Here is a 20,010-nt window from a genome sequence, read left to right as displayed (position 1 = left end):
AAAACCAGTCATTCTTCATCCACAAGTCTGCCTAGGCTATATCATCAATTCCAGCAGGTAAAATTCTGAACCCACAGAAATAAAGGGAGACTGTCACAGATTTAAATGTGCTGGGTTTTCACCTTAAAACAGACAAAAAAAGGGCTTAAATCTTTCCCCAGATTCTTTATATACAAAGATGTAGAAAGATGCGAGTGTTTCACAGTAGAAGATTTCTACAAAATGTTAGAAGTTTATGATAAGGAAAAAAAAAAGTACCTGAACATCTCGTGATCGCTCATATGCCTGATACGCCACTTTCTCCTCTATGCTGGCTAGCTCTTGTTTCAAGTTCGCTGTCTCATGTTGATGCAGATCAGTGAGGTCATTTAACTGGTCTTCCAATCTTTCGTATCTTATCAGGAAAAAAGGTCTAAATTTAGTGCGTTCTATATAAGTAATGCTAAATCATGAAAACAATTACACATTTTAAAGGGTAACTTCTCAGTGCACTATGGATTCATCTGACTGGTGTTACAGAGCACACAGAGAAATCAGTAGAAACTTTGGAAACTCTCCATAAGCATTTATGCAGCAAACTGAAAGCCTTTTTTCAGTGTTCCTTGCTGGCAGCAGGTGTTAAAAAGCAAATATTTGTACATCATTGGCAAATTATATGAACTATAAACAGTGCCTAAGGGTATCCAACTCACATTTTTCCATTTCTCACTCTTCATTTAAACAAGAAGATATGGTTTCATAAGTAAGCTTGAGCCAGTTAACAGCTCGCCGGTGGTGAAAAGAAACATATATTCCCTAGATCCCCTCTCAAACACAACTGCAAGGTCCTGCCATTCATGCACAGCCTGTTCTGGCAGGTCTCTGCATGGTAAACCAGTTCAACTAAACCATCGGGAAATTAGAAATTTATTTTTTTTGTAATTTTGTAACTTGATTTAACACACAAACAGGCAAACACCACAGTCTGCACACAAATGATAGAGGCAAAATTGTCTAGCTGTGCAAATGGAGGCAGGGGGCTTGAGATCTTAATGGCAGTGAGCTGTCAGAAAAGGCCACTCTGCTTTCTCCTGAAACCAAGTCCTGAGTGCAGTAGGCCATTTGCTCTGTTCTTTCCTCCCCCATATTACCACCCGATATCCAGCCTTCCCTCGTATTTCAAGTAGTGTAAACAAGGGAAACATTAAATATTGCAATTCATACTGAGTTTTTGCCTGTTAGTGTAGTAAAGACTTCAAGAATCAACACTTACTTTACGAAGCAATATGACAAATGGGATATGGGTACAGCAGGTGCAAGCCTTCTGTAGAACATATCTCACTTCCCACAGTGGAGGATAAAGGGATTAATTGCCAAGTAACAAATGCAAGAGGAAGTTGTGCTACAGCACTTAAAATTACATTTCACAGCCATGTGTTACACCAGGGTACAAAGTGACATTGCATCCACAAGATAGGAATGTGTCCGAGAAGTATTTGCACAAGGTACTCAGGACTAAAGGGTGTATTTATCAGCCGTAAGTCAGCTGTGCTACACCGTAGACTGATTAGCATTTTCAAGTCGCAATAGATTAGAATTCTTCCACTGGTTACAGAACAATTGGCATCTCCTATGTGCAGTATTCACATAACACAATATGCCAGTAAGATGTCAGATGAGGGAATTTTCTGACAAGGCTTTGACAAAAGGCAAAGAACTACCACATAATTTGACAGGAAATATTAATGTTCTTCATGTATTTTCGGTTATTGGAAGGAATGGAACATTTTGGTACCAGAGATTGATTGGAATTATCTTTTCCTCCTCCTTCTGAAATATCCCCCACAACAGCACACACCCACATTTACACTTTCCAAATAACTTCTATACCCATTCAAAAGTAATTTCAAAAGAACAGTTAAAAAAGATACCTATATCTTTCCTCTTGTAACATTTGAGAAATAAAGCCATAGTCTCTTTTAAATTGTGTTTTTAAATTCTCAATATCGTCAGCTAATTGGGACTGTGTCTCCTTGATTTCCCTTAGTTCCTCCAAAATCATGGAAAGCTTTCCTTGGCTGTCCAGGGTACTTGCCACAGCAGGACCAAAGGAATTATTCCCATTACTGTCTGCTGAGCCAGAGGTCCCGCTTGAGCATTCATCATCACTAACATATTTGGGTTTGGCAACAATGGTGGCACTGCCCCCATACGTTCGAGAACTCGTTTCTGGCCGAAATTCATCCAAGGTATTTTTGAGATGAGCAATGTTGTCTGCACTACCAAATTTGTTTCGGATCAGGTTTGCAAACTCTCTAGACTTGCTGAAAACAAAGACAGGTGGTGTCAAGGATACACCTGGCACACCCGACTTGCTGCTGTCTGTTCCATGCCCAGAGGTACGAGGCTTCCCATGCTGAGTATCTTTCAAGTTATCTTTGGAAGTATCCTTGGTAGTTTTGGAAGATCCATTTTGTTCAATATCCTTGAGCTTTTTGTGATACTGTTCCAATTTTTTCTGCAGCTGGGCAATGGAGTGGGCAGATTTCTGGTTCTTCTTCTCAAAGACTTGTTTAATGCGCCCAGCCTGCTGCTTGTCTGCACTGTTTACCAGTTTCAAATACTCAGCCACATTTCCATCTCGAGCTGTTTGTTCAACTTTGATTTGTTCTGTAACCTTGAGGATTTTCTGTTTCAAGCTATCTGCACTGAGTTTGACTTTGTGAAACTCTAGGACCCCATCTGGCACATCAAAGTTCAGGTTGGTGTCAGAGCCTCCACGGCGAATGTTAAGCGGTAAACTCAGAGTATTCATGTCATGTCTCTCCACCTGAGGAGAGAGAAAAGAGATAAATGGAATTTGAATTTTACTTTTTCTCCTCCAACTTGCTGTTTCCTTTTCTGCATGTAATTATAACAAGTACACAATATAAAGTAGCTTGTAGTAGAAAAATAGAATGAACTTTTCTTTGAAATTAAGAAGCATTTTTCTTGACTCCCCTAGGTTGATAAACAGCCCAGGGAACCGCCTGTGTCTACTAACAAACCAGCAAGATGAATTAGAGTGAAAATGATTCAAGTATATAGTTCTTCAGAATCATTTGCCGTTATTTACAGAATCAGAACAAGGCCTAGCTAGAAAAGATTCCCAAATATCTTGTTTATTATTAAGAGTTTTTCAAAGAGATCATGACTGATAATCACTCCATCATTCTCTTGGAAATTGTCAAACACTGACAGAGCTGTAAACAGGTTCTCCCCTCTCCAGCAGCATTATATTGTTCAGTATATTTTACCAGGTTGAGTCCTTTTTTGATACGTGCTCCTCCCACTCAAGTCGGTCACGCAATTCAAAGTTTTTGCACAACTAGCTCTAAGTTCCTGGAAATTTCACGCGTGCTTCAGCAGGAAGCAGCTGCTAGGTTTTGATCCAAAGAGCATACAGAAAGAATTGTCCCGCATTTGACTTTCCATGCTTGATGAAGATGCTCAACAAGTTGACCTGCTGTAACTAAGTCTGTTTTAATAGCAAATTCACTGAGTGGGCTTTATAGAAACAAACTCAGGAAAGAAAACTGCATTCACTCAAGTATAAGATCCATACGCCTTAATAATGGTCTCAGAAAGCCAAACAAAAACAGTTAGGCAACTTGGTCACAGCACGAACACAACCGATTATTCATCTTTCTCAACAGAAAGGCAAGACAGTCTGATACGAAATGTAAAAGTATTTCCTCATATAAAGTCAAAACCACAGCGGAGGCACAAGACAAGAATGATCTAACCAAGATAGCTTCATCCCTATTATCATCTCGCACTAGCCTCTGCGATAGAGGAGGTACATTTCATTAAAGCTGCCACAACACTGTATCTAGAAACTGCTTAACAAACGCTCTAGCCATAATTGGTTTTCAGAGCTTTAACATCAGAGAGAACTAATACAATTGCTCAGGCATGACCACGGCAGAGACAAGGCAGAAGTTGTACTAAAGTGTCTTTTAAAGATGCATTTATGAAATTCTTTAACTACTCTTTGCTTCAAAATGCCTGAAATACTATATTCAAAGTTTGATTTCCAACTACAGTATTTATTATTGTCTATAATACTGAAGATCTTGCAGCAAGACCTATGGGCACATACACATCCAGTGATCACCATTCAATCTTTTTCTTGATTAAAAAAAAAATAAAACCATCATTAAGCATTGCTGTAAGGTTTGTTTTCCCATCCCTGTACAGTTTTGGTGGCCCTCCTGGAAATTCTTCCCAGCATTCCTGTATTGCACTGAAAGTAAAGGCTCAGGAACCAGACGTGCTGTCCAACTGTTAATGTCACGCATCGTGCACAGATTGATCAGGAGAACTATTCTCACCCTGCGTCTACCATCATGGGTTACAAACACAGAGGGGGTAATACAGCCATAAAATTGGATCTGTACCCGACCGTTTCAGAGACAAGATCATCTCTACTCCTACTTTATGTTCTTATTTACTGAGGATTACAGTACCTTCTTTTTTTCTTTTGCTACTGCATTGCTCAAGGTGCAAACCAGGTAACATAAAAGTTCACATTCACCAATCTCTAAGAAAAATGGACACTTGAAAAATGCAACCTGGAGAGTTCTGGAGTTGACAGTCTCTTCTGGGGAATATTGGTTAATGGTAACCTTTAAGACTTGGATCTATTCCAAGAATTAAACCAGTGCTGTGGCCTAATAGCTCTGCACTTCACTAGTTTGTTAAAAATAATTGAGTCATATGCTTAATTATTAAAAAGAGGTGCAATTAATTTTTATAAATCTATAAAAATTGTATGACTGATGATATTAAATCATATATGTGCTTTACAGAAAATCCACTTTACTGATGAGATCTCATTTTAGTATTTGCACATGACACACATAGATGGCATTCTATATTCAGGGTGATACCTAATTAAAAGAGTGACAAAAATCACAGGTGTAACTTCCATTTTCTATTTTTTTTTTCATTGAACCAGTCTTAGAAATAAAACTAATAGGAAAAAAATAGCTTTTACATATCACTTTAAAAAGTGATAACACTTATAATACTGTTGTGGTAGCTAAAATATGCATTTAATATACGCAAAAATAGTTTGACATAGGATACTTCTATCTTTCCAAAGGCTCATACAGCAAATAAAAGCAATCAAGGCAAATAGCTGAAAAGCTTAGATACTAGATCCGTACCCCACATTGCAAATGTTTCTTTAAATGGATTTACTGGGTCTGGACAAATTCAGTAAAGAGAAAAAGCTTAGTATAAAACAATAATTTCCTGAAACAACCAAAGACATTTCTGAATAAGCTTTGGCACAAAATTATACTGTAATAAATCACCTAATTGCATACACACACAAGACAGCTCCATCACTGATGTCATTCAGGGCAAGCTGTACATACTTCCAAGAATGGGTGGGTCTATCTCTAACCTTTACACAACTTTAAGTGTTTACTTCCTTAGTACAAAATAGTCTAAAAATATATTGCAATAATTGGATACAAGCCCAAACCAGATCCCTTCTCCCTTATGTCCTCTCCCTCACTGAAGTCTCTAGCGGTCAGCCAGGTCTATCATCACCAAGCACCCCTTGCCTTCCTGGAACTTCAATGTCACAAGAGCAATAGAGATAAAAAGAACAATAGCATTGAGGGAATACATCTGCTAGAAGTTGCATTGCTTTTACAGTTGAGGAAATCAGTCAGCATGTGGCAAATCTACTTCTGAAACGAGCATAACTAATTGTAGGGTCAGTTTAAATTCCACAAAGGTTAGAAAAGAATTGTGTCTAAATTCCCAAAGCACTGCTAGGAGTAGTTTTTTCGCTTACTGGACTGAGAGCTCACCAAGGGTACAGGAGAGTCATATCCAAGACATTCCTCTCTCTGACTCTATTTGGCCAAAATGGCAGGTGTCCTCTTGCCATCATGCTGCAAGGGTGGCTCAAGCAACAGAGGCTCTTGAAATCTTCTGTTGATGTGTTGATGCAATACGCTTTTTTGTTGGGGGGGTTGGTTTTTTTGGGGGTGGTTGTGGTGGTGGTTTTGTGTGGGTTTGTTTTGGGGTTTTATTTCAGGACCCAGCTATCTCTAGACAAGAGGCCTATCACCTGTCTTCTGTTGTGATGAGACAGAACAGCATGGAGCAGTTCACACATGCACTTTGCTACAACCCAGTTGAGAACTAATTTCGATGTTTATGCTGCTCAAAGTCTAGCTTTTAAGAACGGTGGTTTAGGAGAGCAGCAGTTTGGGCTCCCTGTCTGCATAAGAACCAGACACCACAGATGACTAGACAGGTATCCCTCAGAGATAAAGAAACTTCATTCTGCCCCAATTCCCCTTTTTCCAGGGAGCCAAGCAGCTCCCTGGCTGCATGGCCAGGCTGTTCATGCAGCCTATCCCAAGCCGAAGTCCAGAGCTTTGAAAAGGACAGCAGAATAACTGCTTGGTCCGATGAACACAGGCACACTGCTAGGAACCCTTCAATTAAGCATGAATTGGCAAGTATACTTTCCATCTTAAATGGTAAGTGGAGGGTTGCGTAAAAGGCAACCTGCCATTCATAAAGAAGCATTCAGAGCACAACAGTGCTTTCAAAATCCAATCACAGAAGCAAGGACATGGATTTTATTGGCATCACAGTGATCCACATTTTCTCACTTACTGTCTGCAAAAGCAACCCAAAGCTCAGATTTGCAGGCCATGCTAACAATGACCTCAGAGCACAAAAGGACCCATGTGCCCACATGCCACCGATGAGACCGTTGGAAAGGGGTTCCATACGGACAGGAACTGGTGAACGGGTGAGAATATCATGCTTAACAGCCTGTGTAGATTGGCCATTATATCCTCTGGTTGCACAGCACAAAGCAGACGTAGAAGGTTATTTCTTACACAAAGATCCTGAGTGGGATCCATTTGGGAGAAAGAAATCCATAGCGAAGAGAGCCCAGAGAGCACGCAGCTCACATCTCACGGCTGCTCAGACGCTGCTTCCTCTGTTCTGCTGACTGTGTCAATAGCTCTCCACCAACAAGTGACAGCTCAGCACCTACGTTTAGGTGTCAAACTGAATTCTGATGTTTATTTCACAGATTTCTTTTATACTCTTAAGAAGTGTCTGAAAGGCATTTGCAAGACAGAGTCATTGACTGCATATACACCTCAGGCTCCAGAAAGCACACAGCTTTGGGTTGTCTCACCAGCAGAAGCAAACTGTGAAGACACAAAGTGATCTGCTTACTCAAACAGGCTCAGTTTAAAGGCAGTTGGTTTTTTCCTTTTTCTTTTCCCAAACAGCCTCATTACCATTAGCAGTCACAGCTGCGCAAGCTAAACAAAAGCTTATGATGACAATTTAAGTCCAGTGTGCAAGACTTTTAGAGGGGTATCTGATTAGGGCTTAGAAAAAGAATCCCGTAACAAACACACAAGATAGCATTAAGGCAGCTCTAAAGCTTTTATGTTTAGCAATAGCAACAAAGATAATCAGCAGTAATTCTCTTTTTGTCAGGAAGTATACATATACCAGAAGCATAGGAGTTCCACTGGGTAGAACAACATGCAGAAGAAGTTTTGCTACTTTTTCAGTATATTCCAAAGCAGCAATGTGTTTGGGGAGAGACTTTTACCATCTATTTCACATTCACTGCTCCTTCTAAAACCCACAGGTTGAGTCCTCCATGGAGGGTTTAAAACGATGCTTAATCATCACAAAAGGTTTTAACTTATACAAAATCAGCCTCAAACACTGCTGTACAGTATGTTACAGCCAAACACCTGCTGCTCATTTTTTTTTTTTTAATAACTATTTAATAGTAATATTTGGAAGTACCTACACTCACAACATCACACTAATAACCATGCAAAGGGTTGAGAATATAGAAATGGAGGGTGACAGCAAACCCTGCTTCTACTTTTCACCAGGTAAATCATAGATCCAGGGTAAGTGATATGTCTGCGACCACCTGGCAAATGCTGATGGAGTCAAATAACGCAGAAGGTTGTTCTTTTACCATCAACAGCTCCTCTATCACCTATCAAAAAGATAAATATTAAAGCTGTAGGTCATCTCACTAACACAGATCAGGGGTTTATTCCAGGCGGTAGTCAAAGATAATCCCAGATACCCTTTGGCAGGTATCTGCACTTCAGTATTCAAAGGCTAGGGAGCTTCAAGGCCATTTCATCAGTAAGGCACCACACAGAGGCAGACTAGCCCGTAGCTTTGGATACTTTTGAAAATTTTCTCCATTATGCCAATATGGCCTGGTAATTATAAAAATTCAGCTGTTATACTAAGCAACTTAAGCAACATCTCCGATAGAGACTAAGCAACTAAGCATACTAGGCAAGGCCTCAGATGTAGAACTCACTCCTTCTCAGGGTCAGTTTTATCACCTATCTTTCCCTCCCTTTTAATTCTTTTTATTACCACCACAGAGCTGAGACTGTAAGCACAGGCACCTCCAGAAAGATGTAAATGTGCTTGTAATTTTAGTTTCAGAAAAAAAAGTTTAAAATGCTTTAAAACAAACTCTGTAGAAAGCAATGCCAACAAAAAGCATATACACAAAAGTTCTGGTGTTACTAGAAAGACAGCTTTTACTCTCCTGGTCTAATTCGGTCAGTGCCAAATAGCCATGTATAACCTGCAACCCAAACAGCCAAGTTCACACCAACATTGTTTTGCATCAAATCCTATGGGCACACTCAGTTCAAACTAGGAATATCCCAGAAATAACCTTTTATCTAATTTCTAATTAAATGACTGAACTAAGGCCAAATTAGCTAGGTCACTGCTTGTGTGTAAATAAGTCTTTAGATCTGGTACTATTTCAGATTAAACCAACAATGGGAGAAGAGAACAACGTGAGGAAGAGGTAGTTTTCTGTTTTATTACTAACACCACTTCCTTCAAAAGCCAACAACATCCACTGAAAAGTCTCCTGTGTCACGACTCGCACTCAGCCCTGTTCCAGGCTGTTCCACAGCATAAAACTGACACAAGCAAACCAGTTCCAATACAACTTGTGCGCCCAGACACTGCAAACTTCAGCAGACCTTTATAAAAGTAAGCAAGCTACTTCCATTTACTGTCCAGCAGTCACGTAAAAACAACAACAAAAAGACAACAAAAATCACTGTTCTGTCTAGGAAAAACAATACAGCGATGAACTAATGCTCCGATATACTATGCTTAAGTTTCCTAAGTGGGCAAGAGATAGGCTCCACACCCCAGTTAACTATTTTGCTTCAGATCAGTCCCACTCTTTAGATGAGCACCATTAATTAAGGAGTCATTAAAATACTCTCTCCTAACTTCTTAAATGAAAATAAATGTCACTTATGTGTATGTTCCTTCTCTCTCAGGTTTCCATAGCAATATAAAGAAATACTTGGGAGCCCCAGGTTCTACATGAGCGGTTCCATCAAGCAGTGCTTATGAGAAGCCTGCACTTCCACTGAAGCAGAGTGTCTTTCATCTGACACAAATCCCTCAAAATACAGCCACTATGAATCAGTGTGGGGGTGGCATACTTTTGAAGAGTGATGCAAGGCATTCTGTATCTCTTCCTCTAGACTAACTGTTCAACTCACTTTTATTCTAATAAGTGCTTCCCCTCCCAGCTTTTATGGATTTTCTTCCCCTCCCATTCAATAAGCTTAATAAAAGCTTTCTTTTTCTAAAGGTGCTCAAATAGATGGTAAGAATGAAATTTTCCAGAATACTGTGAAATACTCTGTGAAGAGCAAGCTGCTACGCATTTTCAGTTATTAAATTTTCAATTATTAAATCCTTTTCTATGAATGAGAATTTGATAAAAAGCCAGGCACATCCTTGCTATGACTAACGACTTCTCGCAGCTACAGCACATGCTTTGAATTTCCCACCACTGGGGATTTAGAGTGTGCTTTCCTTCACATCACTTCATTGTCTAGCTTCACATCACAAATTATCTATTTTGTATTGATAAAGCTACAACAGGTCACCTGCTCCCCCCCCCCCCCCCCCCCCCCCCCAGTTCTCTCTGTTTCACAGTCAACTCTCCATTTCATTGCTATTCAGATTGCCTAAGCATTTCGTGAAATCCCAGCTCTTGGAATGGCACAATCATACACGAGACTTCCAGGGAATATAACTAAGTAACTCCCACATCTAATTTAATAGTCAACAACCAACCAATTCCTCCTTGCCCCAAAATACACATAACGTTAAGGAAATTTTAAATGTTATTTACAGATCTCCAAATTGAAACTGACAAACCAACACTGATTTTAGAAAGTCTAATTCATGATTTCTTATTTCTTTGAGCTGGTAACACTTATGTAAAACCTATTTTGTAACAGGAACATTAAGACTTCACAGTAGCAGGGAATTTTGGCAGTATTACCATTCAGAGATAAAAGACACTAAATTCAGAGAGACTGGCCATCATGTGCAAAAGACCCAAAAGACTTCTGTGTTTTGTTTGTTTTAACCACTGCAAAACTTCAATTTATGAACAAGAGAACAACAGCTCCATCACGCATAAGGTCTCTTCATTTGCGCTAATGCTGTTGCAGCACATCCTGAGCAAATAAACAATCACATCTCGTCCTGTACATGAACTGACTTATTCAAAAGAGTCTGCTTGCTTTTTTCCCCTCTTCTCTCCACACCGGACTGATAAAGTAAAATCTCAAACATACATTTCTGCTACATCAACAGTTCTGCCTATACACAATACTTTTAATTCATTTTTTTGATATGAAGGCCTAATCGAAAAATAAGAATTGCTTCACTACATTATGTGACTAACAACCACAGGCTGCCTAATGAGGAGCTTAAACTTCATTTTTCACTATTATGGGAACTACTGGAAGGCTTACAGCTGTGGCTTTGAGCCCTCTTTAATAAGACTTCCCACATACCTGATACTCCTCCCATCTCTCTGACTTTTAGATAATAGGGGCTCTAAGCTTTGCTTGTCCATTAAGTTCAATACCTGGTAACCCTCCTTCCAGGTATCAGCAGCAAACAAACCAACCCAGTTGAACTTGGAAGTGCTGAACACCACAAGGTCTCTCCTTCCCCTCTCCTCCTCCCCACCCCTGCCCTTACACTTCCGGCTGCCCTCCAGGAAAGGATCTCCATTCTGAAGAGCATTCTATTTCTCTGTCCGTAACCAGTATATCTCTTGACAAGACAACTTTATTTTTTAAAGCTCAGTTACTTATATACACAAACAAATTTTGACCATTTGCCACATTACACATATGAGTACATTTTTTGTTCCACACCTGATATTCAAGGCTTGTATTTGTACCCAATACCAGACATAAGGCCAAAGGCAGAGAACTGCAATGAGACTGGGCCACCAAAATCCAAAAACTTTGGCCATACTTCATGATCTACATATACTTAAAGAAAGAAGACAAGCCCAGAAAAGAAAGAAAAGAGATGAAAGGTCTTATCTGAAAGCCTACTCTATTAAAAAAGTTTAAAATTATTTTTCTTAACAAAACTTTATTTCATTATGCAAGATAAGGACAACTAAAACTGGAACCACACAGACGCATTATTATACAAGTCATTTGTTATTCAAAAAACACTGCTGCAATAATGATATTTTAAGCTACTATACATAACTGATTAACACTGCTCTGAATAAACTCTGGAGAAAACATCTTAATTGCGGTGCAGCAAGTGCCAAAATTCTCTGTAGATTCAATGGATTTAACCCTCTACCTCCTGAAGAACACAACAATGGAACTTTAAAGCATTTTTTAACCTACATTTCTTTTTAAAATAGCAAAAATATTTTCCTTTATTTTTACTGAAGCAGCAATATAAACCATCAGTCAACAGCACCACAGTTTCCCACTCAGGCAGTACTCTTTGCAATATCTTCCTCCTGGAAGAAAATGAAACATTGTCCCCTAGGTTAACATAAGTATTTTGTAAAAGTAAAAATATAATGGGACAAGGTTTTCTCCTGCTGTGACTACGCTACTAAACTGGGTCACAGGTGATAATTACCAACTTAGGAGTAAAACTAACTAGATCTCCTTGAGAGAAACTGTAGCAGTCCTCCTTATTCTGGAGGAAATATCTTCAAATATTATTTATATGCTTCCATACATATATATATCTTGTTATTTATATAATGTACACGTATAAAAATACGCATTTATAAATGTTTTTCAAAACATACATAAAATTATTATAAGCAAGTACTAGTCCACAGAAAATCTCATATATCTACATGTAAAATAAAGCCATATTTCAGCTGATGTCACCTTCTGGAGAATCTGCTCTTGGCATGCTATTGTTAAGTTTACACTCCAAGAATCAGTTCAAACAGTTACAACTAAATACGAACTCACAAGAAGATAGCTTTTTGAAAAAAAAGACACAAATAGCCTATTTTGAAGCTGAGTGTGCCTCTACAAGCAGATCTCCACAAATCCTTTTTGAAGAGGCTCCGTGTGCACATAGTAGCAACACATCAGAGTGAACAACTACCTCAGGTAGTCTGTGTGTGCTCTCCAGAAACATTTCCTGTGGGCTTCCATCCCCCTGTGCGGAAGAGTGCTCTGAATCTGACCCACTTTGCGACTGCTCTGATTCCTGGATGCGTGAAGGCAGCACCTTCTACCATCCTGCTTTTGTAGATTTGAATCTCTTCTCCTGATGAAAAATATTCAGGAGATTTTACTTGAATTGACAGCTCTAAAGTGATGAAAATTACATTATTCAGCCAACAGACTATTCCTTTTTTGAGGTAACTAGGATGTAAGTCATTCTGTTCACTTATAAACTGCTGAAAGATAAATACAGTCACAGAAGCATTTCAATTTCATGCCTGGGCCACAGCTAGCAATGTGTCAGTGAACATATTTGCTGAACCAATTGCCTATTTGTTAGTCGCAAAGCAAGAAAACCCTTTTGGAAGCCTACAACATGTTTTAAATAATCTCTTCGGTGAAGTGTGTTGAAGGAATCACTGTATGTTAAAACACTGTTTATAGCATGTGACTTTGAATAGCTTCTCACACAATCTTTCAAAATGTTTGAGTTTGTACTGACATGAATCATTTCCTGTAAGAGGCTAAGGGTTTGTTTTAAAAAAAAAAAAAATATAAACAGCTTTTCTACCAGTCTTTTGTCTCCGAATCAAGTTCAGCTAAGATGGCTATATCAATTTTGTTGAATACTCAATCTAATGAAATAAAATAACCCACCATTTGTACTTCATGATGTGTCATCTCGATACTCCGATTTTTCCTTTGTCTTTCAAATTTTTGTATACGCCATACATTTCAAATACTAATGCACATTACAGAAGATCTCAACCTCAAAGAAACTGAATCGTAGAGAAGTCAATAAAATAACATCAATTAACTAAAACCTCACAATGCAGAAGGCTTGTTTAACTGAAAAGAAAAACAAAGTGATTCACCCAATTATAGAGCAATAAAACCCTACAGTAAAATTTTTATCTAGTCTTAAAAATATTCCTATCCTAAGAACACACTTCTCCAATTAGTGAGACTTATTAAACTGAATTACTATGAGATAGCAATTCAAACAATAGATCATTTTAGAAGATAAACTAGGTTAAATTACACTTCTGCCACCATATTACTTGTAACAAAAGTGTTAAATCACTTTTTTTTTTTTTTTTTGAAGTTTTAGGGGCAATGAAATTATTTTTTAAACAACTGCCTTTAATGGGGATTCACTAGATTTTGAGAGTATGGCACAAAGCCTCTGATGTAATTTTGAACAAGCTTGAGTAGTAACCATTACGTATTGCCAGGGTAGTACTGGCAAATCAAAGCAGACTTTTCCTCTTAGAGATGTTTGCAAACTGAAAATACATCTCTGTTTGGCCAGAACTAAAATGTCAAGGGTGAAATGAACTCCTGCATATACTATAGGCTCATTACAAAGCTCACTGCCTTCTACTCCAACTACAGGGCACATTTGGTGAACATCTCCTCATGTAATACATAACTATAAATACACAAGAGACTGTATATTATGCATAAAATTTAGGCATAAATTCAGTGCTCAGACTAAATAAAAAAATCCAAATCAAACCAAAACCAAACAAAAACGCTGCTGTCTTCTCTCTGCCATCCAACACAAAAACCATTCCCAAATGCAGGACTGTGAGATGAGAATTGCAGACAAGAAACAGTAGTGACTTTGTTTAACAGACTACTGGAAAGAGCTCAGAAACTGTACAGTTGCACAGCACATGAAACTGCACAAACCAGAACAGATTCAGTAGAAAAACTGTCTTCAAGTTCATCTTTCGTATTCTGCTAATCTAGAAGTCATTCAATACAGTGAAGTCAAAACCCCTTATCTTAGACATTGTAATGGAGAGAGTTGATAAAATATTACAGACCAACTTTATGCAACTTATTTGCTACATTAATATGCTTATGCAAAATCTTTTTCAATGTGGCACAGATATAGTCAAGAACTATCACAGGAGACAGCAGGGCTAAAGAGGCAACACCAGTAATACAACAGCAACGGTAAGAGTTGAGTAAGAAAATGACAAGCAATGACAGCTTTGTAACCTGTGTTGCTTTTACTGTCTTTTCTTGCATTTGGGTAACTGTTATAGGACCCTGTCCTTCATATTCAAGGCCTTTCAGATTTTTTTGTTAAAACTCTATCCAGGAGGGCAGAGTGGATTAAGGCCTTCATAATGCTTCTAGAGTCACAATTTAATTTGTATCTCAGCATTATTAAGGATATCTTGCCTGTCTTCTAGCCCTCCAGAGGACATGATGGTGTCAGAGGGATTATTCATTTAATCGAACCCAGTAATACTAACAATGTTAGACTGTTCTGGGATCATGTCTCTCAGGTAATGATAAAATTATTCTTCAAATATTTGTTGAAACACAATTAAAGTTCAGAGAGGTTTATTTACTAAGATGTTTACATGGCCAGATGCCATAGTAACCATAATTCAGAGTCTAAAGACAAAACAGGCAAACTTGTCAATTCATATCAACAAGAACCAATGGCTAATCAAACTGAGAATTTTTGGAAGAAGAAACATTAGTATTTTCATTAGAATATTGTAGTACTTTACATAAATAAACTTTACATAGTCAACTTTACATAAATAAAAACAAGTATATTTTGCTACAGAAATACACTGGCAGTTATGTGCTTATTCACCCTCTAAGTTTTAAATTTTTCTTTTCCATTATATCTTTCCTCTTATCTTCCTGCTTTTGCTCATCTAATCTTTGCAACTTCATCTTTTTATTCAAAATCAGTTTAATCACGCATTTTACCTGGGATATATTTTACCTGGTACAATACTTACCAAGATTTAAAAAAACTGCCAATCTATGCATTAATGTTTCTTAAGAGTCTTAGAGAATGAGACTAAGTAATTAAGACTGTGTCAGAACAATTTGTCTTTTTAAAATAATAGTGATGATTTATATTACACCACACAAACACCAAGTGTTTATTCTGGATATTGCAAAATCCAAAGCACATTATTTTATGCAATCCACACATTTCAATTTGAATGGACACTTGACACAACAACTGATAATATTTCTTAATTAACAAAATGTAGTCTTAAAATAGGTTTTGCTATATCCTCAGTCGTGTCTACTATTAAATCCACAGTGATGGGTAAGTCAACTGGTACAAATACTCATGATAAAAAAAAATTTTCAAATTAGACATTATTATAGACCTGTGTGTTTACCCTGAGAATCTCTTCCAGCATTGCTGGGAAGTTTCATGTGCTATGAAGAAACATAAAGCTATCTATATTGACTAAGCCTGAACAGTAATATGAGTTATCCACACTACATCTAACAAAAACTTCACAAAGCAAATAGGTATTTCAGATTCTTATACAGCCATAAGTTGTGTTAGCTAGACCAGAATAGCAATAATAATTCTGAAACAAGAGCACAGGCTATTGCTTTTCTGCTTGGTCACATTGTGACACAAATACTCACTATCCATGATTTACACCTTCCAGGAACTGAGTTACAGTGTTCACCAATCAAATTCTCTGCCAAATGTATGAAAATAGAAGACGCTTCAGAGCATTCTTGAGAGTTATTTTTCCAGCTTAAAGTCACTGCCTCCCTTCTCCAACTACAGAGAACTGGGAGAGCCTCTCTAAAGACACTGCCATAGTCAGACAGTTGCACTCATCCCATTATAACATTTCTTTATGAAGCTACAGGCTGCCCAACTTGATTAAGTTTGTTCCCCACTTTCTTTTTGAGGTCATCAACAAGCAAGTGGAGGAAAAGAAGGTTATCAGGAGTAGTCAGCATGGATTCACCAAGGGGAAATCATGCCTCACCAATCTGATAGCTTTCTACGATGACATGACTGGCTGGGTAGATGAAGGGAGAGCCATGGATGTTGTCTACCTAGTAGACTTCAGCAAGGCTTTCAACACGGTCTCCCATAACATCCTCCTAGGGAAGCTCAGGAAGTGTGGGCTGGATGAGTGGTCGGTGAGATGGATTGAGAACTGGCTGAATGGCAGAACTCAGAGGGTTGTCGTCAGCGGCGCTGAGTCTAGTTGGAGGCTGGTAACTAGTAGTATCCCTCAGGGGTCAGTACTGGGCCCAGTCTTGTTTAACTTCTTCATCAATGACCTGGATGAAGAGTTAGAATGTACCCTCAGCAAGTTTGCTGATGACACCAAACTGGGAGGTGTGGTAGACACACCAGAAGGCTGTGCTGCCATTCAGCATGACCTGGATAGGCTGGAAAGCTGGGCAGAGAGGGACCTGATGAGGTTCAACAAAGGCAAATGCAGGGTCCTGCACCTGGGGAGGAACAACCCCATGCATCAGTACAGGCTTGGGACGGACCTGCTGGAGAGCAGCTCTGTGGAGAGGGACCTGGGTGTCCTGGTGGACGACAGGTTAACCATGAGCCAGCAGTGTGCCCTGACTGCCAAGAAGGCCAATGGGATCCTAGGATGCAGTAGGAGGAGTGTGGCCAGCAGGTCGAGGGAGGTTCTCCTTCCCCTCTACACTGCCCTAGTGAGGCCTCATTTGGCATACTCTGTCCAGTTCTGGGCTCCCCAGTTCAAGAAAGATGAGGAGCTACTGGAGGGAGTCCAGCGGAGGGCTACCAGGATGGTGAGGGGACTGGAGCATCTCTCCTACGAGGGGAGGCTGAGGGAGCTGGGCTTGTTCAGCCTGAAGAAGAGAAGGCTGCGAGGGGACCTAATATATACTTACAAATATCTGAAGGGTGGGTGTCAGGAGGATGGGGCCAAGCTCTTTTCAGTGGTGCCCAGCGACAGGACAAGGGGCAATGGGCACAAACTGAAGCACAGGAAGTTCCGTCTGAACATGAGGAAGAATTTCTTCCCTCTGAGGGTGACGGAGCACTGGAACAGGCTGCCCAGGGAGGTGGTGGAGTCTCCTTCTCTGGAGATATTCAAGACCCACCTGGACAAGGTCCTCTACAGCCTACTGTAGGTGACCCTGCTTCGGCAGGAGGGTTGGACTAGATGACCCACAGAGGTCCCTTCCAACCCCTACCATTCTGTGATTCTGTGATTCTTTGGCCATTACAGCACAACAAAACCATTTAAAGCAGGATACAGTTATGTGCTTCCTTACCTACCTTCCCCATACGATTTTATTATGCCATAAAATACTGCAATAAGCCTGATGGTCTTTTTAAAGGCAGCTTGTAATCTTAATTCAGAGCATTTAAAAAAAAAATTATCAACAGAAAATGGCACGTGTTCAGCTTACTTTCAAGCTATCCATAGATGGTTTCTCAAAAGCACACAGACATAAATGCTAGTTGCCATTTCTCTTTTAATGCTAATTCCTATGTATTAAACTCATATTAGATTTTTCTGTTTTTAGAGTTGTGGAGATGTTAGCAGCCTATTCACCAATATGATCTGATTAGAAATGAAGCGGCGATCAATATTCTGTTCATAGCCTGCCTGCCTCCCTCTCCTTTGAACTTTCCAAATCGATTAATTTTTTTTTTCTCTCTTCAGTTTCTATTCAGACAGTCTAAAAGGATATGCTTTATCACATGGTTGGCTTTGGTATAGAAGATTTATAAACATATTACCATACTCAGTCACAGCAACAGCACAGAAAAAAGGAACAAACCAGAGCTCAGTGGGAAAGGAAGTAGACAAGAGTCATGCTGACCTTGGAGTCCGACCACGGCTACTAGAAGTGCACCGAGCCAGAGCTCCGTACCTGAGCAGGGAGATCTGCTTGGCTACAGGCCCTGGGATCCTGTAGCAAACAGCCCAACACTCGACACAGGAGATCTCATGCTTTTGAAAGTGGAAAGGCAAAACAAAACCCAAAACACAGTACTCAAAGGCATTAGAAAATTGTCTAAATATTTTTTCCCTTTATCTCTCATTTAGTCATGTCCTTAGAGTAATTTAAACTTCATAAACTACCATCTGTAAATCAGATATTTAGTGGTCTCAACAGGCAGATGAAGCTCTATATCCACTACTAAACCCTCAGAAATATGCCTACTGTGAGATTAGCCAAACGATGCCAGCCTAATTACAACTTCCACACAGTAAGTTAATATTCTATACTGTACTGTATGTTGAAAAAACATTTTTCAGATATTCTTCTTAAATAAACAGACTGACAAATATTCTCACTTTCTGTAGTCAATTACTTGACAAGGTTGAGAAACACATAAATCACACCATAGCTCTTTCACAAGCCAATGGTGTCAACAGTTCCTCAAGCAAGTCCTGCTCTTTCTTTCATCTACTGCTCTTTGCTCATCCATGAAGTCTGTTATGCCTCGACTTCAACATTATTATTTCTAAGGAATGCTTTTACCTATTACCTCACTGAAAAGTCCACAACATATGTCTAAGTTTCACAACTATGGCCAAGGCCAAAAATTCAGGAGCCGCATGGATAGTGGTTTTGTTAGATCTCAGAGACTCCCTTCCCAGAACAACTTATATTTGCTGCTGTGTCAAGAAGCTTCTGCCAATACAACTTTGAATTCAGAGAAACGGAGGGTTGTCCAAGAAATTACAGTGCAAACTGCAATGGAAGCTACTTCAGCTTATGCCCTCTAGTTCTTGGTATGTATGCTACAATCAGAGCAGCCTGCCAGCAGGTAAGCAAATGGAAGAAACAGGTTAGAGGTGTCACCTTCTGTACACAGCAGTAACATGCACCAACCTATCTGCAGGCTGGATTTTGATTCCAGAGTACTCTGAAATGTAGCGTCTGCAGACTTAACATTGCTTACAATAAAACAAAGGTTTGAAAGAAACAAAAGGAGGTAGTGAACTAAAACCATGACACCTAACATTTCAGCAACTCAAAGTGGCCTGAATGGCTTATATTCTGTGTCAGCTAGGGAGGGATTTTGTAGATTTGCAAACACTCATTGAATACTTCGGGAAACTTTAATGAGTTGCAGTGATTTGCACAGGTCAAAAGTCTTCCATGCAACAGAAACAAAACATGAATGCGAGGAACTTCACCTGCCCCGAAACGAAAGAGCAAATGACAAGTCACTTTAACTGATCTGCGCTCCAAATTCCGATTTTTAAAGTCTGTCTGTACATATGATTCTGGCACTAACCAGGCAACACTGCATCATTTTAAATTCATGGAATAAACTGATGTAGTTAATTAGTCATCCCACTTGGTCTGTAGGCTTTTTACTTGCTTTTGATTATCTTTCTTGTTCATTTACTGCTTTAACAAGGGTGTTATAAAAATAAAGGTCACTATAGAAATAAATGCACCAGGTGTTATGTTTCTCTGTGTAATTTAACGATATTTAAACAACAGTCATATAGCCTGAAAGCAAAAGATACAGTAAAAATTACTGAAAAAGCCTATTAGGGCTGTCTGCTATTGAAAGTTTAAGATTCACCAGAATAAAAGAAGCTATATGTTCAAACATTTTCAGATTTGCTTAGACACAAATAGTGGGACCACTACAGAGCAGTATATCCATGTAAGA

At 39.1% G+C, this 20,010-nt stretch overlaps 1 protein-coding gene across 9 annotated transcripts in view; it reads right to left on the bottom strand.

The window, feature by feature from the left end:
• TMCC3 (transmembrane and coiled-coil domain family 3) overlaps window positions 1–20,010 on the bottom strand; it is a 148,369-nt gene that overhangs the window by 8,638 nt on the left and 119,721 nt on the right. For all 9 annotated transcript variants that reach the window (XM_075428448.1, XM_075428443.1, XM_075428449.1 and 6 more), the window contains 2 exons: window positions 1,911–2,809; window positions 259–394 (listed from right to left, as the gene is read on the bottom strand). In XM_075428448.1, the coding sequence (XP_075284563.1) occupies window positions 259–394; window positions 1,911–2,794 (1,020 nt within the window). In that variant the 5' untranslated portion in view covers window positions 2,795–2,809. The remainder of the gene's footprint in view (window positions 1–258; window positions 395–1,910; window positions 2,810–20,010) is intronic.

Source organism: Opisthocomus hoazin, chromosome 8 (genome assembly GCF_030867145.1).
Source record: "Opisthocomus hoazin isolate bOpiHoa1 chromosome 8, bOpiHoa1.hap1, whole genome shotgun sequence".
Taxonomy (NCBI): Eukaryota; Metazoa; Chordata; class Aves; order Opisthocomiformes; family Opisthocomidae; genus Opisthocomus; species Opisthocomus hoazin.
This window is presented reverse-complemented; position numbering and strand designations above follow the sequence as displayed.